Here is a 25,365-nt window from a genome sequence, read left to right as displayed (position 1 = left end):
CTTGAGGCGACGTACTTGGCATTTAGGTTGTTAGAGGAACAGGATCTCGGTGCAGTCCCAACTCAGCTCCAGCATTACTTTCTCCCCTTTACGAAAAAGATTTATTATTTGTTTGTGTGTCTGTGTCATTGTGAGTGTGTGTCACATGTGTGCATGACTGAGGAGGCCAGAAGAGGGCGACAGACAGACTCCCTGAAGCTGAAGTTACTGGGTGTCGTGAGCTGCCAGGTATGGGGGAGGATCAAACTTGGGTTCTCCAGAAGAGCAGCAAATGCTAACATTGAGCCATCTCTCCAGCCCCACCAGCCCCACAGGCGATATTCTTATAATTTACTCATTTAATCATCATATTAAGAATTGTGAAATCAGGCTGGTGAGATGGTTCAGTATGTTAAGGCACACACTGTCAGCTGATAAACTGAGTGATCCTGGGCACACATGGAAGAAGGAAGAACACTCAGCTCACTTGCAAGATTGTCCTCTGACATCCACATGTGTGTGATGGCGTGTGCACACACACACAAAATAAATTAATAAAAATCATAAAAAATTTTTAAAAATTAAAGAATTATAATTTTTATATTTAAAGGTTTTATATAAAAATATTTATATAATTTATAGAAAAATTTTAAAGAATTATAGAATTAAATCATTTTATATTTTAAATTCCAAAATAAAGGGCATCAAGGATTTTTGGAAAAACCTCAGGAAGCATTTTATTTTCTATGTTTATAGAAATCTGTATATAATAAAAAAATCCGTATATAATACTTAAAAAAAAATTAGCCAGATGGTGGTGTCGCATGCCTTAATTCCGTGCCTTTGGGAGTCAGAGGAAGGTGGATCTCTGTGAATTTGAGGCCAGCCTGGTCTACAGAGTGAGTTTCAGGACAGATATAGCAACACAGAGAAATCCTGTCTTGTAAACCACCCACCCTCAAAAGAAAATAAATAAAAAATAAAAATGAATGTGTGTTGAGGGTCTAGCTCAGCCATAGAGAATTCTCTTTGGATGGGATGAGTCACTGAGTTCTTCCTTCCCACCCCAAGTCATGTGTAACCCAGAAGCAGATATGAAAGCCCAGGCATTGAATTTAATGGAGTAATGCTCAGGGGATAAATGAAATAGCATAAAACTTTTGTGGGGTCCAGAAACTCACAAACTGTTCGTGACATTAATAAAAGAGTTAGAATATAGGTTTATAGTCTGCCAGTGTTGCCTCTCGCCATTGCCATTTGGGTTTGGGGAGCTGTGCTGTGCATTGCTGGATGTTTAACTCGATCTTTGATCTCTACCCACGAGATCCAACTACCACCCTCTGCTCAGTTATGACAGCCCCAAGTGTCTCCAGCACTCCCAGAGTGCCCTGGGGTGGAGGGAGAAGACCACCTTGGGTTGAGAATGACAACTGTAGATTGAAAAGCACCGGAGAAATAATTAGAGTTGGCAATATGTGTCTGCAGTAAGAAAAGTCCACGGGAAAAAGTAGATGATGATTTCTCACATCTGCTCCGTAGGTACAGAGCAGTGGAGAGAAGGCCCTGGGCTGGGAACGACAGCTTATGCTTTAATGCCAGTACCCAGGACGCAGACACAGAAGGATCTCCGTGAGTTAGAGATCAGCCTGGTCTACATAGTGAGTTCTGGGCTAGCCAGAGCTACAGAGTGAGTGCTTGTCAACACACACACACACACACACACACACACACACACACACACATACACACATACATACACACACACACACATCCACACACACACATACATACACACACACACACATACACACATACATACACACACACACATACACACACACACACATACATACACATACACACACATACACACCTCCCTCCAGGAAGCTGGAGTCACTCTCGTTAGAGCTTTCTTCATTTCAAGTCTTCATCTTGTAGTGCTTCAAATCGCCTTCTTGAGTTCTAATTGTAGCAGCCTTCGCCCCAGGCGGGAGCCGCTTGGGTTCACTTGGCCAAGGAGCCAGGACGCTCAGACACACTGGAGCCTGTTTTCTCCTCCCTGTGCTTTTCAGGCCAGAGCGCGGAAAGCAGATGAGGACAAATTTAACAAGTTTTTAGTTTTTAATTTCTGTGTGCATATGTGTGAGTGTCTGTGTGTGTGTGTGTGTGTGTGCTCACGCCCGCATGCACAAGAGTGTGTGTATGTGCAAGCGTGCGTGTGCATGTGCATATGTGCTTGCATGTGCGTGCACATGTGGAAGTTAGGATAACCTCCAGGGCCACTCCATGTCTTGCTTGTTTGATCTGGGTTCTCTTCGTGGCTGTGAGGCTGGCCGACCTGTGGGTTCCTGGGGACTCTGCCCTGCACTTCCTGGTAGCAGGTGCTCGACTGTGTGTGGATTCTAGATGCAGAATTCAGGCTCTTCCGCTTACAGTGCAAGCGCTTTACCCACCAGAGTCTCCCCAGCCCCTTTCGCGGTGTTTGAAATGTAAAGGTCTTTTTATTGCAGAAGAACAGCAATTCACAACCCAGATGTAGTGTGGGTATAGGGTTAGATATTATTTCGTCTTTTTGATTAATCGTGAGCAGACAGCAGAATGTGTTTGTGTTGGACAGACATAGGTTCTCCGTGTTTTCTGTACTATAGAAATACAGTCTGGGCTGTGGAGATGGCTCATTTGGTAAAGTGCCTGTCTGGTCGGCATGAGACCACAAGCTCAATCCCACGTGAGATTGCAGAGCTGGGTAGGCCGGGACAGATAGCTCTCTGGGGTCAGTTGGTCAGCCAGCCTGGTTGAAGCAGTGAGCTCCAGGTTCAGCAAGAGATACCGTCTCAAAAATCAAGGCGGAGGGATGACAAGATGTCTCAGCAGGTGTTTGCCGCCTTATCTGAGTTCTATCCCTAGGGCACTCTTGGGGAAAGGAGAACACTGCACGTTGTCTGTCATGTGACCCCCACACCCTCGGTGCTGGCGTGTTTGTGTGTATGGGGATGCACAAAAAAAAATTAAGGTGGAAAGTGATTGAGGAGGGTACCCAAGTTGTCCTGTGGCTCTACTCACACATGCGCGCACGTGCCCCCCAGTCCATATTTGGGGAACTCATTGCATATTCCCCTAAGTCCTCTGACCTCCTTTCATTCCCTTTGCATTTTGGATATTTGTGAGATTTCCACGAGATTAGTTTTTTTTTTCCCATTCCTGTTGTTTTTATTTCAAGCTTCTTATTCAAAAGGTAACTTTAGTGTATTTTACCGTTGTCAGCAGGACCATGTGCCTAGTGACCTCAGGACCCTCAGTGTGACTTGTACCCACCTCCCTAATTAGAATCTCAGAGAAGGGCCAACAGCTGACCCGTCTCTTCTGGTTCTCGGGAAACTAATTATGAAGGTTTGTCAGGAGAGTGGAGTCTGTGTCCCAGTCACCTCTTAGGGACTGGAGACCCAGAGCAAAGACTGCCCCATTCCTGTAATTCCTGTTCTCTCTTGTGTATTTATAGACACACACACACACACACACACACACACACACAATATAGACATACAGAATCATCCTGTGTCTCTGCCCTCTCTTATCCATCCACCCCCTCTGTCAGGCCCACACTCTGCTAATGTAGATTTCCCTAAATCCAGAACTTAAATCAAAATAAACACCTACTTCTGCAAGTGTATGTGTGCGCGTGTGTGCGCGTGTTCATGTGTGCGTGTGTGTGTGTTTGTGTGTACATACTAGGAGGGAAAATTGTTTAAATAGTTTCACATTTCAGCCTTTTATAGTGGTTTGAGAAGACGAGAATTGTTTCACTTCCATATTTTACTTTAAATATTTATTTAAAAATATTGTATATGTGTGTGGTGATGAGCATATGTGAGCACAGTTCCTGCAGAGTCTGGGAGAGAACGCTGGATTCCCCCAGAGCTGGGTTACAGGTGGTTGTGAGTCTCCTGATATGGGTTGTTAGAAATCAAACTCAGATTCTCTGCAGGATCATCACATGTTCTTAACCATGAAGCCGTCTCTCCCGCTCCCTATATAGCTGTCTGTCTGTTTGTCTGTCTGTCAGTCAGTCTGTCTGTCTGTCTATCTATCTATCTATCTATCTATCTATCTATCTATCTATCTTATCTCTCTCTGTCTTTGTTTTTTGTTTTTGAGTGTAGCCTTGGCTATCCTGGCACTCGCTCTATAGACCAGGCTGGCCTCAAACTGAGAGATCCACCTGCTTCTGCCTCCCAAGTGCTGGGATTAAAGGCGTGCGCCACCACTGCCCAGCCATTTTATTTTTAAAAGAATCTGCTGAATTTTTCAGTTACTTTGCTTCTCTCCCTTTCCCTTCCCCCCTTTTTCTTTATTTTGTTTTCTTCCTAAAATACAGCAGACATTCCCGCTCTTGTTCTTTGGTCTCTTGCTGCCCCTGTTTTAATTTCTCAATCAGCAGAGTGAGAGCCGCGCTAAAGCTGAGGAGGGCCTGCGCTCTGCCAGACGGTGCCCTTTGGATGCCCCCGGGATGCCTAGGTCACTTTGATTATCTCACCCAGATTGAGTGCTGAGTTTCGGTCAGAGCAGAGTGCAAGCGTGTGAGGAAGCTTATGATCACATGTAAGACCTGCTGCTTGGAGGCCAGTGACTAATCGAAACCTGGTAATCATTAAAAGCCTTTGTGAATTGCTAATAAGCACGGGGGTTGAAGTCGCGTCCATCGAGAAAACACTAGAGGCAGTTTTGCTTTCGTAGCTTTCTAGCCTGGCCACAGATAAGGACAATCTGTAAAAATGTTTATACGTTTCTATTAGATGAGAATAGTTGCAGGATTATCATCTGACTCTCTTTGATCACTAGCTGAGAAACAAGGTGTTGACGTTTTATACCCTTTGATTTAGTTATCCTAATAAACTAAGCTCAGCCAGGTTTAGCTCATTGGATGTGAATAAGTGATTGTGTCCCGTCAAAGACGGGAAACAGAGGGCAGAATATTCTAGAACACACCGTGTGACAGTAAAATAGGCTCTAGCTGCAGCAAATGATGTTCATCTAACATCTGTGTGCTTTCTGTGCCCACAAGGGAAGCCGGCGTCCAGTCGGCAAGACCCACACTGATGCCATCAAGGCCTGTGTCCAGCGTCGGCCACTTTTGGATTCAAGGATATGTCACCTTGTGCCTGACTGGACTCAGTTCTGGCCTCTGGGCTCCACTGTTGCCTCTGGCACAGACTGCCTGGTATTCCTCCTGCACCCTGACTTCTGAGCGTTCTCAGTGTCAGGAGTGCCAGCACCATACTGTTCCGGGTTGTGGGCCTGAGGAAAGGGTGGGAGGAGAGGAAGTGGGGGTTTACGGGGATGACTGCAGTATTCCTATACTGTATGTACACACGTGTGTGTGTGTGTGTGTGTGTGTGTGTGTCTGTAAATACATGAGAGAAATAACATGAAAGCTATAGGAATATTCTGATATTCCCATTATATATATATGGGGAAAAGAGGAATGGGATTATTACAGGAATATCTTATATGTTCTCTATATACACATGTTCATACTTTACTTAAGAATAAAAACGAGGGAATGGGAGAATTACGGGAAAATCTCATTTCTTGGTAGGAGGATGGACAAACTGTAAGTCATAGCTGAAAGGGGAGGGCGGCCTTGTAGTGCCCGGCTCTAAGCGTCCTCCTTCCTCTCAAATCAGAGCGAACTTGCCATCCCTCTCCTCCTGCCTGTCCTCCTCCTCCTCTTCAGCGGAGAACAGCCCCCTTATACTACTACGCCCAGCCTAAATCTGCTTCCTTGATAAAAAGTCCAGCCTTAAGTGGGTGTGTCCATGTCTTCTGGGTTTTTGGGTTTCATTGGGGGCACTTTTTAACCCTTTAACAATGAGTTTTTTTTTTTTTCCTGCACCATCTAACCGCTGACCACGAGAAGGCTGTAAATGCTGTGGGTGCCAGGGCACCGGTCAGCACTGCTGTCTGAAGTCAGGCCTCTCTGCTTTGACGGGCAGGAGCATAGACATGAGTCTTCACACATTCACTTTTCATGCTCAGTAAAACTTGAAAAACAGTTTTGAAGATCAAAGGGGTTGCTGACTTACTGAGCCCCCTAGTAAGGGTCAGGAAGTCCAATTCTTTGATCAACTTCATTCTAAGAAACAAAGGCATTAAACCCTAAAACAGAAATCCTTAGGTGACGAGGACTGTCCCTGGAACGGAATGTGTTTGGCTGTGTCGGAAGGCTTCCTGCAGTGTCCTGCTCTGCCTTTGCCAAGGGCAGTGCCTGGGCGCTGGCGGGTTGAAGGGACCTGGTTTCTGAACAGTGAGGGGGCCATAGGAGCAATGAGAAAGGTGAACTCATTAACATACAGCCTGTCTGGGACTTGCTCATCACACTGTGCCCTGCAGGTGGGCTGAAGGAAGAGATGGATCTTATGGCCATTTTCCATTTTTTTTTTCCAAACTTGAGATGTAGTCTGGCTCCATGCTGTTCTTGTGTAGCCTTCAGTTTCTCATTAATAGATTGATCTTGTATCGTAGATCTATGTTTAGACTGTTTTTCCTCTCCCTCTGCCTGTGTGATGTATGTCAGTGTGCTTGCCTATGTGTGTGCATGGATATGAGGGTCAGAGGTCAACACAGGGTCTCCCTTTACTTCCCTCCACTTTATATTTTGAAGCAGGGTCTCTCACTGAACCTGGGGCTCACCAACTTGACTAGCCTGGTTAGCAGCAAGCCCTTAGGGTCCCCCAGCCCAGCTTTGACATTTGTGTGTGTGTGTGTGTGTGTGTGTGTGTGTGTGTGTGTGTGTGTGTATTTGTTTTTGAGTAAAAGCAGTTCCATTGAGTTGGGAACGGAGCTTGGGTGGGAATGAAGGGCTTATTTATAAGGTCCTGGGTTCATTCCCTTAGTACTGGCAAGAAGTACTGTTGTATCAGTAAATTGTACCAAGACATTTATCTTCACTCAGTTGGGTTGTATTATGCCCATCCTGGCCCATTTTAAAAGTTTGTAAAGCATTGGCATTTCCTGATAGCGTGCCACTCGACAGAAGGTTTTAAGTGCCTGTGTGGATGGCAATCAGTGGCAAATCGGCTGGCGTCTAAGGCAGGTGTTGGCACTTACTGGCGGGTAATTGAAAGTGCTATATTCTTTTTATTTCCGGGTTTCTAGGTGAATGCCAAACTCCCCATTGGGACCCCAGACTACATGGCTCCCGAAGTACTGACCGTGATGAATGAGGACCGACGAGGCGCCTACGGGCTGGAATGTGACTGGTGGTCAGTGGGAGTGGTCGCCTATGAGATGGTTTACGGGAGAACCCCATTCACAGAGGGAACCTCTGCCCGCACCTTCAGCAACATCATGAACTTCCAGGTGAAGGCTCGTTAGAATCACGTGTAACGCACTCTTCACGGCAGCTTCCGGAATCGCAGCTGTCAGTCATCGTAAGGGCATCCCAGCATTTTCGGTAGCACTAAAAAACGGAAGATGGCTGCCGTTTTAATTCCATCTTTTAATTGGTTGTGAAATACATCTTGAGTTCACCGTTGTTCAGTGTGCGTGAGTGTGGCTCAATGAGCGAGCTTTTTAGCTCCCTTCTTTTTCAAACAACCCTGGGAGGTAGGCATTACCACCTCACACGCTGACGAAGAAACCAAACAGGACATGCTGAGCACAACACGGCTGTTTGGCTCGGGAGCTCATGGTTCTCAAGTGGGGAAGAAGTGAGCGGATAAGTTAGAATTGAAGTAACACACTTATGTGTACACACACACATGTATAATGTAGAATTAAAACCACGTCCTAATACATATACTTACATTCCATTAAGCCCATTTCTAAAGGACATGATGAACCCATTTTTCAGTTTCGGCTTCAAGGAGAAAAGAGGCCTCATTCCTTTGATTTTGTTTCTCATCCAATTTTCATTTTCCTGGAATGGTTGATGCATATATTTTTTTAAATGTTTGAACGCTGTTACTGAGGCTTCTCTTGAGTTGAAATTTCCCTCTAGATAACTCTGGGAGCTCATTTCCATCATTCATTTCAGTTTGCTTGCTCAGTAATTCAGACTTTGACAGAATCATACTCAGTACTGTGGGGTACTAGGTCACCGTCCCTCAGAAACCATAGCATGTCATGTCCACACAAAAGCGGACCACATGCTGGGTGGGTGGAGGCAGGTAGATCCTTGATGCCCGTCTGGACTTAATGATAACCCTGTTTCAAAAAACCAAAAGCGAGCAAGAAAGGGTGGAGTCTAGAGGGAGCATGCAGAAGGGAATGTCAGGAGAGTAGCCAGGGAGAGCTGGGGGCGGTGCTGGTGGAGGGAGCTCTAGGCCGAGAGAACAGCGTGAGATGGTACAGGGAGCCTGAAATAGCTCGTCACTGTTGGACAGCAGAGAGAGAGATGGGTGTCTGTGAGACTGGACGGGAGAGGGGAGCTCCAGGTCAAGCCACGAAGGACATTGAACCCCAACAAAAGAACTAGGCCTATTGATGTGTGTAGGCCACTTATTTCAGGAGCATGCCTTTGGTCTAAAGTTATGAGGGCACAAAACTTTATTTTAAAAAAAGAATGAAAAGAACTTATGTATGAGAAATTCTCTCTTCGCGTCAGGACATAAACTGAATCACTGCTAAGGGAATAATTTTTTTCTTTTTTTCTGAACAGCGATTTTTGAAGTTTCCCGAAGACCCAAAAGTTAGCAGTGAGTTCCTGGATCTGATTCAGAGTTTGCTGTGTGGCCCGAAGGAGAGGCTGACGTTTGAGGGTCTCTGCCGCCACCCCTTCTTTGCCGGCACTGATTGGAGTGACATCCGTAACTGTAAGTCGAGCCTGCCCCGTCAGCTTGGGTCTGGGGTAGAGAAGTACGGCAAGGCAGTCTGAAATCGACGGAAAGGCGTGAATTATTTACAGCCATAGAAAGCTATTGACGCCACTGTCGTTGAGCAATAATTGTCTGCACGGAAGTGGGTCCTTTACCAAGCTCTGTCTCTCCGCGGCCTCCAGGAAATTTCTAGTTAGAGGTGCCCATGGTGGCATTCAAAGGTTGTCCCTTGGTTTGACAATTTCTTCCAAGAGAAAACAGAGGTCCAGTTATTTCATCCTCAGAATAGGAAACGGACGCGGAGTTCATGCAGCTGGGACTCTGTAAAGGGCCAAGCCTGGGATGGAACCATCAACAGCCGGCTTCCCTCTGTGCTCACAGCGTGTAAAGCCTGTACTGCATACATCCAGGGACTCAGCCACACCTCTGTATAATCCGAACATACACCAAATCAGTTCATTAAGAACAAGGATCCAATTTATCATCAACAGTACCAGGAAGCATGTTTATTTATTTATCTGTGTGTGCCATTGTTTGAAGGTGACCCCATGACCTGGCCCAGGGATGGCATTGATTAGAGTGGCAGCGTTGGTTGTGTTTATTTTGGTGCTGATGGGACGTGGGGAACTGGGAGCTGTTTTTAGGTATCGAGTCTGAGCTTCTAATTGGGGCTGTGCTGATTACAGGTTGAACGTCCCTAATCAAAAGCAGAAACAAAGAAAAAAGACCAAAACCAACAAAACCAAAAACCAAAGTACTCCAAAATCTAAAACTTTTTGAGCACCAATATGATATCCCAAATGGAAATCCCATGTGCGCCTTCGTGAGGGTTTGCATTAAATATGTAAAATTACCTCTGGCTATGTGTGTAGGCCATATATGAGATCTGCTCTTGGACATGGGTCCAACCTCGTGGTATCTCGTGCGGTCTAGATGTTAACATTCTAAGCACAGAGCAGTCTGTTCTAGTGTAGGAACAGGGACGTGTGAGCCTTTGTTCTGAGGTGGAGGAACAGGGACGTGTGAGCCCTCACTCTGAGGTGGAGGAGTAGGGATGTGTGAGCCTTTGTTCTGAGCTGGAGGAGTAGGGACGTGTGAGCCCTCACTCTGAGGTGGAGGAACAGGGACGTGTGAGCCCTCACTCTGAGCTGGAGGAACAGGGATGTGTGAGCCCTTACTCTGAGCTGGAGGAACAGGGATGTGTGAGCCCTTACTCTGAGCTGGAGGAACAGGGATGTGTGAGCCTTTGTTCTGAGGTGGAGGAACAGGGATGTGTGAGCCCTCACTCTGAGCTGGAGGAACAGGGATGTGTGAGCCTTTGTTCTGAGGTGGAGGAGTAGGAACGTGTGAGCCCTTACTCTGAGGTGGAGGAACAGGGACATGTGAGCCCTCACTCTGAGGTGGAGGAACAGGGATGTGTGAGCCCTCACCCTGAGGTGGAGGAACAGGGATGTGTGAGCCCTTACTCTGAGGTGGAGGAACAGGGATGTGTGAGCCTTTGTTCTGAGCTGGAGGAGTAGGGACGTGTGAGCCCTCACTCTGAGGTGGAGGAACAGGGACGTGTGAGCCCTCACTCTGAGGTGGAGGAACAGGGATGTGTGAGCCCTCACTCTGAGGTGGAGGAACAGGGATGTGTGAGCCCTTACTCTGAGGTGGAGGAACAGGGATGTGTGAGCCTTTGTTCTGAGGTGGAGGAGTAGGGACGTGTGAGCCCTCACTCTGAGCTGGAGGAACAGGGACGTGTGAGCCCTCACTCTGAGCTGGAGGAACAGGGATGTGTGAGCCTTTGTTCTGAGGTGGAGGAGTAGGGACGTGTGAGCCCTCACTCTGAGGTGGAGGAACAGGGACGTGTGAGCCCTTACTCTGAGCTGGAGGAACAGGGACGTGTGAGCCCTCACTCTGAGCTGGAGGAACAGGGATGTGTGAGCCCTTACTCTGAGCTGGAGGAACAGGGACGTGTGAGCCCTTACTCTGAGGTGGAGGAGTAGGGATGTGTGAGCCCTCACTCTGAGGTGGAGGAGTAGGGATGTGTGAGCCCTCACTCTGAGCTGGAGGAACAGGGATGTGTGAGCCCTTACTCTGAGCTGGAGGAACAGGGACGTGTGAGCCCTTACTCTGAGGTGGAGGAGTAGGGATGTGTGAGCCCTCACTCTGAGGTGGAGGAACAGGGATGTGTGAGCCCTCACTCTGAGCTGGAGGAACAGGGATGTGTGAGCCTTTGTTCTGAGGTGGAGGAACAGGGATGTGTGAGCCCTTACTCTGAGCTGGAGGAACAGGGATGTGTGAGCCCTTACTCTGAGGTGGTGGAGTGGTCGGCATGTCAACTTTTTCCCATTGCTGTGATGAAATACTCAACTTGAAGGAGAAAGGGTTTATTCTGCTCACGGTTCAAGGGTGCAGACCAGTATGGTGGTCTTGGTCGGAGGACAAGATCTTGAAGCAGCGGGTCGTGGTCCTTTCACGTTCCTCTCTCCACCCATACCGTCCAGGCTCCCCTCAGGGAGTAATGCTGCCCACGGTTGGCAGGCCATGACACTTCGGTTAACACTAACTAGGTAATCTCCCACAGGTGTGCCGAGGGTCCCATTTCTCAGGTGAGTCTAGAGTCTGTCAAGTTGACAGCACTAACTATCACTGTTGGGATCCAGCTTGTGAGTCAAAAGCCATGGTAATTTTTTCCATAACCACCTGCTAAGGTATTTTTGGAGACTGTATTTCTTTGAGACAGGGTTCCTCTGTGCAACCCTGGCTGTCCTGAAACTCACTCTGTAGACCAGGCTGGCCTTGAACTCACAAAGATCCACCAGCCTCTGCCTCACAAGTGCTGGAACTAAAACTAAAGGCATGTGCCACCACTGCCAGGCCTAGAATACTTTTTTTCTTCTTCTAATTTTGGTTTTTCAAGATAGGTTTCTCTGTGTGGCTTTGGAGCCTGGCCTGAAACTTGCTCTGTAGATCAGACTGGCCTCGAACTCACAGAGATCCGCCTGTCTCTGCCTCCTGAGTGCTGGGATTAAAGATGTGCGCCGCCACTGCCTGGCTTCTAATTTTTTTTTTAGTTTTTCAAGACAGGGTTTCTCTGTGTAGCCATGGCCTTCCTGGATCCCAGCATGCACCGCCACACCTGGTGATACGCTGTATCCCTGTAAATCCTTTCTGACAGTTTTTCTCTCTGGTGTTGGCCTTCGGTTGTTGTGAAAGCTGAGAAAGTGGGAAAGAGTTTATGGTCTTCAGAGGTTTCAGCCCAGGGTTTCTTGCTCTGCTGCTTTGAGCCTGTGATAGGAGGTGTCAGGTCAAGGTGGGTGGGAATGCAGAAGAGGGAAGGAAGGACCTGTATCCGTATAGCCCCTTTAGGGTCATGTGACCTCATGTCCACCTACAAGGCCCTACCTACAAAGGTGCCACCACCTCCCCGGAGCCCCACAGTGTGATGACCAAGCTTTCAACACATGGCCTTTAAAAAGAGGCATTTACGGCCCAAACCATAGCATTCTGGTAGTCACACCTGTTTGTTTTTCTGGTATCCAGTCAATTCCCACCAAATTTCCAAAGGTGAGACTTTTTAATCAGTAATATATTTTCATTCTTTCCATGAATACTTTTAGAAAGATTTGATAGAGTATCCTTTAGATGCTGTTCAAGCACTTAATCTTTTCTTGTCTTGCCTTTTTATCTCATCTTCTCGAACAAGCAATTAATGTTTTATGCATGCGCTTGCTAATTATGCCTAACAACACATTTCCACTTAGGTAAGTCGGTGAATGGTGCTTAATTATCTGAGTAACTTTATTTTGTGTTTTGGTGGGGCTTGAGGTTGTTTTTGCTATGAGAGTTTGCCCACTCTACTGCGGGGGTGGGCTGGGGTAGGGGGTGACTCCAGGGACAGTCCCCCTCCCTCTTGGATACCCAAATCTGAGACTGCCCAATTTCATCTTTATATAAATTGACACATCATTTGCATATGCTGGATTAGCACCCTCTTGTGTCTTAAGTCATGTTTGGATGACCTCTAGCACCTGAGTAGTTACTGTGCTGTTTTGTTCGGGGCTTCAGTGACCAGAAGCAGCGGTAAGGTGTGCTCAGCATAGCCACGGTTTTACTTTCCTTTTAATTATGTATATATGTCAGCTCCAGGAGAGCCCATCTTCTCGGTGAGCGTGGTCACTCGCGCATGCTCACACGTGTGCTCACACATGTATGCACAGACACAGTACAAAACAATATAAACCTTAATGGTTTTATTTACTGCCAGCTCCCAGTGTAGTAAATGGCTCCAAAACCTCACAAAATAAGTTGGCTTAAATAAAGAAATCCTTTTCATTTCGAGCAACCTGTGTTTTGTACTCTCAGACTTCCAGAAAAGTTACAGAGTTGGTATGGCGTCTCCGGCCCTTTCACCTCCTTGTCCCTGATGCAGAGAGCTCTTCCAGAACGGCGCCTCACTTTTCAGAACCCAGACTAAATTTTTCTTGTGATATTATTACTTAAGCTTGAGACTTTTCACAGATTTCGCCAGTTTTTCCGAGGCGGGTCCCTCTTATGTTACGGCGCATGCGCAGGACAGTGTTTGGATGTTACCTGTCAGTTCAGGCAGCTCAGCAGGTGCCGAATCCTCCTTCTGTCCGAGGAGTGGTAGTGCCTGGGGGTCCTGACCAGCAGAGAGGCACGGTCTTCTTCCAGTGTCTGCTGGAGGGTTTTCTCTTTTTTCTCTGTATGTTTGCAATCAGCTCAGGGCCCTGTGAGTCAGAACATTGCTGTACTCCAAGTGATTTGAGCTGTTTTCTAACATGAATTATGCTTTTGTCCAATTCTGTTTCTCACAAACACACGCGGGATGACTCTCATCAGGCTTCCCGAGTTCACGGTCACCACTTCAGTGCCTGATGATTCCCGGCTGTTGATCACTTCCGCTCCCACAACATGGTATTGTCCCTTGATGAAGGCGACATTAGCCTCTCTGCTGCTTCACCCCTAATTCTTCTTTTTCCTGTTGTAACCAATGAAAGAAAGTACTGCTTAACACAGCAGGTAATAATCGTCGAAAACACATTATCTCGAGAGGTGGTCCTGGCAGGATACAGAAATGCAACTGAAGAAGGGTCCCGGCAGCTGGTGACTGACAGCACTGGGAGTGGCAACCAGGGAAGCAAGGACTCCCTTCTGCTCTGCCAGACCGAGTATCCTCGCCCTCCTAGGTCCGGCCCCTTGCAGTCGTCATGGGCAATAGCACGTGACCTGGGGATCTGACCCACTTCAGGGGTTTTTATTCTCCCAGCAAATGACGCCCCTGTGAGGCGTTTTAACTGCCACACTGCTGGGTGTCCAGGCACCCAGCACCCTGATCTTTCCTTCCCAGCCTTCTGCGGGGCTGTAGTTTCCGCTGCTTATTATTGTCATTATTTCAGGGCTGCGCTCCAGGGGCTCCTGAACCCTAACAGCTGCCCCGGGCAGAGGAGTTCCAATTTCTCAGATTCAGTCTTAACCCGACTTGATTTTTCTAGGGTCCCGGGAGCCAGTCGAGCTCTCACTTCCGTGCTGCTGGCATTCTCTGACATCTCTGCTCCTGTCACTGGGAAGGTTTCGTTGCCTGGCGTTTTCCCAGAGCACATCTTTTAAAATGTTTTTCCCCAGCGGAACTGGCACACTGACACCTTTCACCCAAGGCCTTGTGTCTCAAGGACGGCGTCAATGCGAGAGGTGACCGTGAGCTCTCTCCTCAAGGGTTTCTGGCTGACGTCCTGGAGAAGCAGCATTGTTGGTTATCACTCCCGACACAGGCCTTTCTCTCGAGTCATCCTCTCTCACTGTCTGCAACACGAAGCAAACTGCCAAGTTCTGGTTTCCCAGGTCTGCAGCGTTTGTTAGCAGAAAATGCACTTTGTTTTGATCCAGCAGTGATGCAGTGGCGAGCCCATGCTGGTGGCACACTGAGATCTCCCCTTTCCAAATGGATGTCTCTTGCCCTGCCCTCCCTGGCCCCGGGCAGCTGGTAGTTAGACTGTAAGCGTTTGGTCACATGACTATAAGCTGGTGTGATGGGTGGGTGCGTTTGGTTGAGCAGGGATTCGGTGCTTGCCCATCGCTAAGTGGCAGTATCCAAGTCTTGTGTATAAAGTGAATGGTACCATACCGCGTCGTCTTTTAAAAACTGCAATCCTTTAGCGGTGTTGGCTGCGTTTATTCTATCCCAGTATAAGGGATTCTGATACACGACACGGTATTGTTTAAAAACCCTTTGGTTTTAGATCCTTCATAGAGATGTGGATAATACTGTAACTTATTCAAGATCAATGGATGAATGTGGATTTGTGTCAAAATCCATGTGATTCGAAACCCGTGCCCTTTCTGCAATGCTGCGCTTGCCCTCGGGTGAGCAATGTCAGTCATCAGTAATGGTTGCGTCAGTGTTGATGGCAAATGGTAAACCATGCTGCGCTCGAGAGTGAGCCGCCTAGCCTTTGGGTGCATTTGAGAATGTTTGGAGTTGAAGTAACTTTAGACGTTGCAAGATTCAGTTTGGCATCTGAGCATCTGCAGTGTGCAAGGGGCTGTATCAGGTCCTCAGCCCTGCATGAGCAAATCTGCATGTGTTCCTGCCTGCATGGCGCTTGGAATCTTGGATAAGCCTGAATAGAGCTGTGGTCCTGAATAGCTGTTGGCCCTCAGGTTTTCTGCTCTGCCGGTTCCCTCACGGGGTTACTGAACCACCTATGTCTGACCTTAGATCAAACACAGACCTGGAGACCCTGCTGCACTTACAGTGATCCTTCATGTCTCAGAGCTAATGTCTGAAAGCATTGGGTCGATGGATTGCTTTTAAAATTAGGATTTTAGCTGGGCACTGGTGGCGCACGCCTTTAATCCCAGCACTTGGGAGGCAGAGCCAGGTGAGTTCGAGGCCAGCCTGGTGTATGAGAGCTAGTTCCAGAACAGGCACCAAAGCTACAGAGAAACCCTGTCTCGAAAAACCAAAAAATTAAAATTAAAAAAAAAAAACTTAGGATTTGTAGTCACAGGAGCATTATGGTCTTTTAGAGCAGGCTCTCCCAACTTGCAGCAGAACCACAGTGTGCCTCTCATCGCCCCTATCCTTTGACACACTGTCATTTAACATCCCCCTTCTGCAGTTGTGATACTTTAAAAGCATCTTCAGGCATTGCTTATGGTCCCTTGGGGGAAAACTGCAGGGACACAGTTGCCCCAGTTGAGAATATCTTTCAGGAGAAAGAACAACATTCCACTAATGTGAATCCCCCAAGACTGATTGATACCGCTAACAAGGCCAGAGCTGTTGTCAGAGGTCTGTAGGACTTTTCTTCTTGGGTGTGGTCCATGGACCGATAGCATTGTCATCGCCTGGGAGCTCGTTAGAGATGCGGAGACTTGGTCCTAAGTCAGAAGCTGCTTTTTAATAAGATCCCTCGGTGATTCCTGTGCATATTAGAGTTTATGAAGCTATGGAGGAGGAGAAAAATTAGATGCGTCAGGCTTAGCATTTCTTACTCAACTTTGTGAGTCTTCCTTGTTTTGACTTCTAGTCTCAGGATGAGACGAGACTGTTTTCTGGTTAAAGGGAATCATTGACTTAATTTAAAAAAAAATTACATTTGTTTATTTACGTGAGTGTGGGGGGTTGGGGTGGGAGCCGGTGCCTTCCTTTCTCCCTGTGGATCCTGGGAACCAAGCTCAGGTCACCAGGCTTGGCAGTAAGCAGCAAGTGCCTTTACCTGTTAAACCATCTCACCATCCCAGAATCGCTGAATTTTATGCTATACCTTTGAGGAATGAATGCTTTCTCTCAGATAGACTTTGCATCCTTGAAGATGATGGTGTACCTTTTCTTCATCTATAGCAAAAGGAAATTTGCTCTTTTCCCCCATTTACTGGTGTCTCACTCCCTATTAATAAAGGATGGGCTATGTTCCCTTCATTAATGCTTCTTAGGCAAGCATTCTCTTGGAATGCTGAGTACCCACTATGTGCCAGGTTTCTACAATGCATACCCTGTATCTTACTGCCCCTTTTGTTCCTCCTTCAACCACCAAAGAGTCATTTAATTCCTAGGATTAATTCCACAGTACACATGAGGACTCGGGGGCTTGAAGACGTGAGATCTTAGTGAAGGTCACGGATCGTGTAGCTGTCGGTGGTAGGTGTTGAATTCAGGTCCTTCCAGTTCTAGCCTTTTTACTTCTATTTTCTGTTGTTCATGAGGGCTGTTTGTTGTTGTTGTTGTTTTTAAGATAGGGTCTTACTATGTAGTCTATGCTGCCCTCAAATTTATGATCCGCCTACCTCAGTCTTCCAAGTGCTGGGGTTGTAGTTATATACCAAATAAAACGTATCTCTTTAGCTTTTATTTATTTTGAGAATGCTGGAATGGTGGAAGTTTTGAGTGGTATGGGGGGGGTGCTGGAAATGTGACTAAGCAGTTCGGAGAACTTGTTGCTCTTGCTGAGAACCAGGGTCAGGCTCCCAGTGCCCATATGGTAGCTCAGAATGGTCTTTCACTTAACTCAAGTTCCCGGAGGACTGACCCCTCTTTCTACCTCCTTGGACACCAGGCATGCATGTGATATACGCACATACATGCAGGCAAAACACTCATACACGTAAGATAAAGATAAATCTAAAAAATATAAATAAATCTTGGGCTCAGAGGTTAAAAGCACTGACTGCTCTTCCAGAGGTCCTCAGTTCAATTCCCAGCACCCACATGGTGGCTCACAGCCATCTATAATGAGATGTGGTGTCCTCCTCTGATGTGCTGGCATACATGCAGGCAAAACACTGTATACATAATAAACAAACAAATAAATAAATAAATAAAAATCTTTAAAAAAAATCTCAAAAAACTAATTGATACAGACAGTTGTAGGGTCAATAATGTCTCCTATCTCATGTCTAGTCGCTCCTTTGTGAGCTTCTTATGTAACTTTCTGGAGTATGCTGTGATGTGACACAAAATACCATCACCAGAACCAGAACCAACCAACCAAATCAACAAAATTTAGGCGTTCTTCATGGCAGGCTGTTTTCATATATCACTGAAAAGAAGGAAGCCAAGGCTTTATAAGACCACTTCTCTGCTGCCGATTTCTTGTCTTTCTCTCAAATAAAATTCCCTTATAGTTTTAACACTTATCTTCTGTTTCTATGCTTCTGCATTTTGCCTGTAGGAGAGCATTATCTCTATGTTGTGACGTGATCGCTCCCGTGGTTTCAGCCTCTTTAAAAACTGCTGGGTTCCGAATTCCCATTGCCTGAGCCAGGTATCTGGCAATGTTTTGTTTTGCCGCTACTGGGAGGAGGACAGTGGTGGACTTCTTTGTTAGGTGTGGTTAATGCTGAAATGTGACCCTCCCCAGTCTCCCAGTTTGTGTAGGGACCAGTGGAAGGAGGGACGAAAGGGAGAGGAACTGAGGCCCCCTGGGTATCAGCAGCTGGGAGCGAGGGTGGGGGGGTGAGGGTTGGGGGGGCTGCTAGAGCTACAGGAACCCAGCTGGGCAGAAGGTGGAGGAATGAAGGGATGCAGACTAGCCTCTTAGGGACTATGCGGGAATGTTTATGCGTCTCTTGGGGGCTGTTCTGTTTTTAGAGGGTAAGTGGTTAAGAGGAAAAATAGGCTAAAGGGAGCTAAATGCTTATGAATTAAGATTATAGGCCTTTTCTCCTCTAGCGTGAGTTTGGAGGCCGCATCCAGAGATATTAAAAGTATATATCCTATGTTATAAATGGAGACAACTGCAGTATGAAGATGGAGTGGGTGCAGCGATCTGGGTGAAGGGGGTGTCTGGCTTGGGAAATAAAGCACTGGTTCGGATTAAAAGAAAGGAATTCTCGGGATGTTGCTGAGGGTGATCTGGGAGTCTCAGCTTTCAGGTGACCTACGCAAGAAGAGTTACGTGAACCAATAGGAGAGTCCTACTTCACGAGGAGTACAAGCTTGGAGTGGTTTGTTCTTCAACAACTTGGTTTTCCAAATATTGACCTTTGGCGATTTTCCCCATTGGATTTCCTATAAAGCCTCCTGTGATAAGATGGACCGCATCCCTCCAAAGAGCGCCCCTTCATCTGTCTGCCTTTGACTGTGCCTTTCATCCCGAGCTAGTGGTACAGCACCAGATTTCAACGTGACCAGTTCTAAAGGAGATAGAAGATGATGCTTTTCCATGGAGAAGATGGGAGGTGGGAATAGGTTTGTTAGGAACCCAGAAGTTGGAGGCCCCCACCATTCAGCTCTCGCTTGCTGAAAGCCTTTCATAAACAAGCAAGCATGGAAATGATTTGACTAACGATTCAAAATTATATTAAACATCTGGGACTCTGTTCAGCAGCCAACTTTCCAATCAATTCTATGAAGTGTGTTGATTGCATTTACGCTCAGTTTCTGAGGGTGAGGGCTGGATGGAACTCAAGGGGACTGTTGGCGGGAGTCACGTGAGATGGCAGCCTGAGGTCAAAATAGAAGGCACAGGTGGTCCATGACCGAGGGTTGGGGATGGTTTCCAGTGTGTTTTATTTCAGACAAAATAAATGCGGCCAGTTCTGTGCACCCTCGTAGTGGATCCTCGACTGCAGCACCTATAGTTTGGGACCCAAGACAGCCCTTCCTGACTCCCAAAGGAACAGATGTAAAAGACTCACCCTCGGAGGTGTTAGTGTTCAGTGGCCTTTGTTGCTGATGGATTTACCCGTCCTACAGAAGAATGGTAAACTTTGCTTCATAGGCGGGTTGGCCTTGCTGCAGAGGCGTCTGGGAGCAAGGACAAGAATGCTCAATGGATTGAGTGCCTGCCAAGTCTGGATGCAGGTATGGAGAAGAGCAGGTGCTGAGCTGGGATCTTGCAAGGCACATAGCCCTACCTCTGAGTGAAACACGGAGGGTGAATGAGGAGACTGGTGATACTTCCACCTTGCAGGAAGAAATGGGTGGAGTCGGAGCTCCCCAGCCGGGGCAGGATAGAGAATAAAAGGTCTCCCAGTGGCTGGACACAGCTTTGTTGAGCAGTAATAGGCATACTTGTTCAGTTTAAATTTTGTTATGCGTATAGACCTGTGAAGTCACTACCAGGTTTAAGAAAACAAACATGCCCATCATTCCGAGACTTTATGTGCCCTGTGACTCTCCCTTCCAACCTCCCCCATCCCTTCCTTTGTCCCTAGAAACAACAGAACCAATTTCAAGCATGGGTAGTTTAGTTTGTATTTTCTTTCTATTTCTTTTTTTGAGACAGAGTTCTCTGTAGCCCTGACTGTCTTGAAACTCCCTCTGAAGACCAGGCTGGCCGGGAACTCACCGAGATCCACCTACCTCTGCCTCCTAAGTGCTGGAATTAAAAGCGTGAGCCATCACCACCCGGTTAGTTTGTATTTTCTAGAGCTCATGTGCACTGAATCACGCAATGTGTGCAGTCAGCACTCACTCATCCCACTTTTCCGAAGGTCCTCCACGCTGCATGAAGCGTGAGTCATAGTGCATGGCTTTCTATTGTCACCGAGGGTCTGTTGGTTGTCCCACCACCTGCCGGTGAGCGATTGGGTTGTCTCCAGTTTTTGGCCACTTGAAATCAGATTCTCTTATCACATGAGCACCAGTGTGCAGACGCATGCATTCATTCTCTGGACTAAAGTAGGTGTGGAACAGCCGTGCGGTCGTACGGTAGGCACATTTAACTTTGAAAGAGGACACCAACCTTTTCCATCTGCAGCAACAGTGCCTGTGAGACTCGCTGATATTCAGAATGGTCAGACCCAGAGTCGTTTGTATCCTGGGAGGTAGTCAGCTGTGGAGATAGGCCTAAGTAGTCTCCTCCACACCCCTGACTTAAAAAGTTTGTGAGATTTGGGGAGATGGCTCAGCTGGTAAAGTGCAGGCAGGAGGACCTGAGTTTGGATCCCGACTGGATGTAAAGAGCCAGACTTGGCATGCTACAGTAATCCCAATGCTGGGGAGGTGGAGACAGGAGGGTCTGTTTCAAAACCTAAGGTATAGATTGAGCAAGGAAGACATATGACATTGACCTTTGGTTGTGTACATGCACACATATGCACACACACACACACACACACACCTGTACCCGCAATTACATATACCCACACATAACACACATGAGATCTTCTCAGTATTCATATGTGTGTGTGTGTGTGTGTGTGTGTGTGTGTGTGTGTATATATATATATATATATATATATATATTTATTTATATTTGTGACATTGGCTTGGCAAAGAAGCTGTGTCGTTGTCCTTCAGATATGCCCACAATCTATCTGGATTTGTCTCCCTCACCTCAGTAGGGGGTGATGTTTGGTACTTACTCTTCTGGTTCCTGTAAACTGGAACGTTAACTCGGCCGGCCTAGCTAGAACAATAAAAAAGACTGTAACAGCCGGGCAGTGCTGGCGCACGCCTTTAATCCCAGCACTAGGGAGGCAGAGGCAGGCGGATCTCTGTGAGTTCGGGGCTAGCCTGATCTACAGAGCTAGTTCCAGGACAGACTCTAAAACTACAGCAAAACCCTGTCTTGAAAAACCAAAAAAAAAAAAAAAAAAAAAAGACTGTAACGTCTCAAAACACACTAAACGCATCAAAATTTGAGTGCACGATGATGCCCGAGGAATCTCATTGGTCGTTCCTCGAGATTGCCGAGGCCGCGGCATCCCTACCCTGATGTCATTAAGTACAGAGAGCCAAGCATCCACCGAGCGAGCCTGTGACAGGGCATGCGAACTGTTAACATGCTAATGACCGTGGGCTGAGGGAGGGAGTCTGGAAGCCTCCTTCCAGCAGCTGCTTAGGAAGTCACGGCTCAGAGACAGTGATCGTCATGGCTGCTGAATCCATGAGGTGAACGATTGAAGGGAACATTCTGGTGGGGGGATCAATTTTTACATCACAGGAAGCGAGGTCAGGTGCTCTGTCCTCCCTAGTCTCATGTGATAGCCAGTTGACAGCCCATCCTGGGTGATGCTCACAAAAAAAAAAAAAAAAGAAAAAGAAAAAGAAAAAGAAAAAAAAAGCACATGAACATCCAGAAGGCCCTGGATCTATCTGCCAACCTACGAGAAACACGGAATAGACACGTTACATGGCACTCCAAGGAGACTGCCAGCCAAGTCCAGGATGTGAGAAATTCTGCAAGGTTCCTTAAACAAATAGATGGCCTTTCTTTCTTTCTTTCTTTCTTTCTTTCTTTCTTTCTTTCTTTCTTTCTTTCTTTCTTTCTTTCTTTCTTTCTAGAAGAATGTTCAGGTAAAAAGAGACATCCGCTTGCTGGTTTCTGACTTAAGCAAAGAGGCATCTTTTGGGACATGAGAGAAAATTGAGCATAGCCGTGGGCGTGAAGGGGGCAGTTCTCTCAGTGAGTGTATGGATGGCCCTGTGGTTATGTGTCTTTTTTTATCTTTAAACTTCTTTTTACATTTGTGTGTGTATATGCTTGTGTCTGCGCATGTGTGTGTGTCCCCCACAGTGCACATGTAAAGGTCAAAGGACAGCTTTTGAGAGTTGGCTCTCTTGCTCCACCACGAGGGCTCTGGTTGTCGGCCCTCATGGCGTGTGCCTCACCTGCTGCCACTGCACGGGCCCTGGTTATGGTTCTTCTAAGGTCTTATCTAGGACTGGTGAAGGGGTCGGCAGGGAAGAACACCCTCTGGAGTTCACATGGTGGAAGGGGACTGACTCCTGAGAGCTGTCCTCTGACCTCCACACCTGTCTCTTGTGCGCTCACACACATGCCCACGTAAAGCACAACATTCTTTAAAAATCCTTATCTGAGGAGCAGTAGTTTTTGATTGGCCGAGGACATGGCAGTATTTGAGAGTATTCATTCATGATGAGCCGGGGGTGCTGTTGTGGGTAGACCAAGGATGTTATTGCTGAACACTGTAACTGTGCCAACCCCATCGACCGGTGCTTTCCCGTTCTTTAATGTCAGCATATCACTGGTGGGGAACCCCTAACTAGAGCTTCCCAGCGACAGTGACAGTGAGCGTGCTGTCTGGGGTCAGCAGACAGTCCAGGTGAGGCTGTGTGGGGTGAATGACAGTGGGAGTTGTGGAGGGTGGACATGTGAGGGGTTTGTTTACTTCTTACTCTAGGGTGTGAAAATTTTGGTTTATAATAAACATTTAAGAGTAAGAAGCTTTAGCCAGGTATGGTGGTGCATGCCTTTAATCCTAGCACTCAGGAGGGCGATGAGGCAGGCATTGAGTTCAAGACCAGCCTGGTCTACACAGTGAGCTCAGGCCAGCCGGGGCTACAGAGTGAAACCCTGTTCAAAACAAAACAAAACAAACAACAACAACAACAACAAACCCTCAAGTGTTGGGGAAGCGGTACCAAGGCAAAGAGGACAGCAAAGCCTGAAGCCCATCTGTGCTTGTGAATGTGGGTGACTCAGGGGAAAGTGTTGGAAGTGGATATTGCTGGGGTCTGAGGTAGCAGACCCCAGGGCATGGAAGCCATGAAAGCCCTCCCTCCCTCCCTTCTTCGAAGTGTGTCCCGATGGGCATCACCTGCTGGAAGCACTCCAAACCCAGACCTGCAGAGAAGTGCAGTCATGACTCTTTTAACTGGAAATGTTCCTCTCTTGAGTATTTCTAGCCTAATGTAGGTGGCTCACAGATTGCTGAATACCTAGCCAAGGGGGAGGAGGAAAAGTCAATCTATAGAGAAGAAATCCGGTTCAGTTTCACCCCGGGGGAGGGGGGATACATCTCTAAGTGTATAAGCCTTTGGGAAAATGTAAGTCAATCACAAAATACTAAACATTTATATATTTTTACAATACTTTATGTATATGGGTGTTTTTCTTGTGTGGGTGTCTCTGCACTGCATGCTTATCTGGTGCCCTGGGCATTGCATCTTCTGGGACTGGAGTTACAGATGTGAGCTGCCATGGGTGATGGGAATTGAACCTGGGTCCTCTGGAAGAGCAGCCAGTGCTCTTAACTGATGAACCATCTCTCCAGTCTGATTTATTTTATTTTTACTTATCTATTTCTGGTTATGGGTATATTTATTTGTGTGGGTATATGTGCACATGGGAGTGTATGTGCCTGTACAGGCCAGCAGGAGGTGTCAGACCCTCTGTAGCCAGAGTTGCAGGTGGTTGTGAGCCACCAGCTGTAGATGCTTGAAACTGAGCTGTAAGCCTTTGGAAGAACCAGGTATTCTTAACCACTGTGCCATCTGTCTAGCCCCTAAGCACTTGATACGAAGCAGACTTGGAGGAGAAGCATGGCCTTGGAATATGGTAGATCAGAACACACAGATCCCGAGATCCAGAGATCCATTGCGGTCACCTGCTGGGGGATATCGACTTAGCTAGCCATTAGCAGACCCATGCCGGCATTCCTTAGATTGGTTAATTGATTAAAGCACATTTTCCTATGCTAAGTTCCTTATTTACTTGAAGATAACATGAAAAAAATTGATTGGCAAGTCAGTGTTACCTTAAAAAATCTTTTTCTGTTTCTTTGAGGATTCAAAGAGACAAAGTCATTTTTTTACTTCAGACTGCCATAAACTGATCTACGCCGTGAGAGTCTTGAATTTCTTGTATAACATATTGTTGGGTGGCCATATCATCCTCATCCTCACTACTCTCCACCCCAAAGGGAGAAGTCAGGGGGTGGGTCCGAGCCCCCGGGTGAAGTCATCTCTTCTCATAGGTTGGATTGCACGTGTCTATTTGTGGGCCGGTTTTGTTTGCCCCTCCCATGACTTAACTCGTTTGCCTCCATTATTCCCGTGAGACCCCAGACATCTTCCTCCTCTCTCCATCACAGCCCTCTGCTCATAGTAAGAACTCATCATTGGATATTTCTACGCTCTCAGTCCTTACAGCAGTTTTCCTGGTCACATCTTCCCTCTCTGTGTTATCTATCACTCTCTTCCCGAGTGTGGAATTTGTCACATCGACCGTCACAGACCTGTCCATTATGGACAGAACTGCAGCACTGACCTCTTCCTACCATGACTACCGAAAGATTGCATCTGTCTGGTCCGCTAAGACCTTCTGATATTATCTTCAATCTAGCTCAATCCAGGACTCCCTCTTCAAGGTCAGCTCCTTACCCATAGCTTTCTTGGGCTACTGCTCCAATTACCAACTCTTTAAAGATACCTCATTTCCCCCACTTTGGCTCATGAAGATACCTTTTAGCCAGCTCTTGAGATTCCGTCCCCTCCGTGCTCCTTGCTTTGCAGAACCTGCAGGAAACCACTTCTAACTCATCAGCCAAACTCGCTACCTCTCCCTTTGTGAATCCTCTGCTTTTCAAACCCAATGCCCAACCCCTAAGTGATGCATCAGCCCTTCCCCCAGTGTCAAAGCTTCCTTCATCACATAGGTAAGATAGCTTTTATTGTTATTATTATTATTATTATCATTTTGTAATTTTCCCTTCATTTCTGAGTGTAGGATCTACTTGTCCATTGAGGGGCAGGACATCATGTAGTTGGGATGAACTGAAGGTGGCTCTGATTGTAGTGCGTTATTTGAACATTACTAAGCACAGTGCAGACATAGTCCTGATTCATGGCGTTATCATGCACTCTTCTCCT

At 46.9% G+C, this 25,365-nt stretch overlaps 1 protein-coding gene across 12 annotated transcripts in view; it reads left to right on the top strand.

Annotated features, from left to right (window-relative positions):
* Positions 1–25,365, top strand: part of Cit (citron rho-interacting serine/threonine kinase) — a 176,468-nt gene that overhangs the window by 42,259 nt on the left and 108,844 nt on the right. For all 12 annotated transcript variants that reach the window (XM_085681459.2, XM_048422956.3, XM_085681443.2 and 9 more), the window contains exons 8-9: positions 7,135–7,338; positions 8,639–8,792. In XM_085681459.2, the coding sequence (XP_085537585.2) occupies positions 7,135–7,338; positions 8,639–8,792 (358 nt within the window). The remainder of the gene's footprint in view (positions 1–7,134; positions 7,339–8,638; positions 8,793–25,365) is intronic.

The sequence above is a fragment of the Myodes glareolus genome, chromosome 2 (genome assembly GCF_982192425.1).
Source record: "Myodes glareolus chromosome 2, mMyoGla1.1, whole genome shotgun sequence".
In the NCBI taxonomy this organism is placed as follows: domain Eukaryota; kingdom Metazoa; phylum Chordata; class Mammalia; order Rodentia; family Cricetidae; genus Myodes; species Myodes glareolus.
The sequence above is the reverse complement of the archived record's forward strand: the minus strand, read 5'-3'. Positions and strand labels throughout refer to the sequence as shown.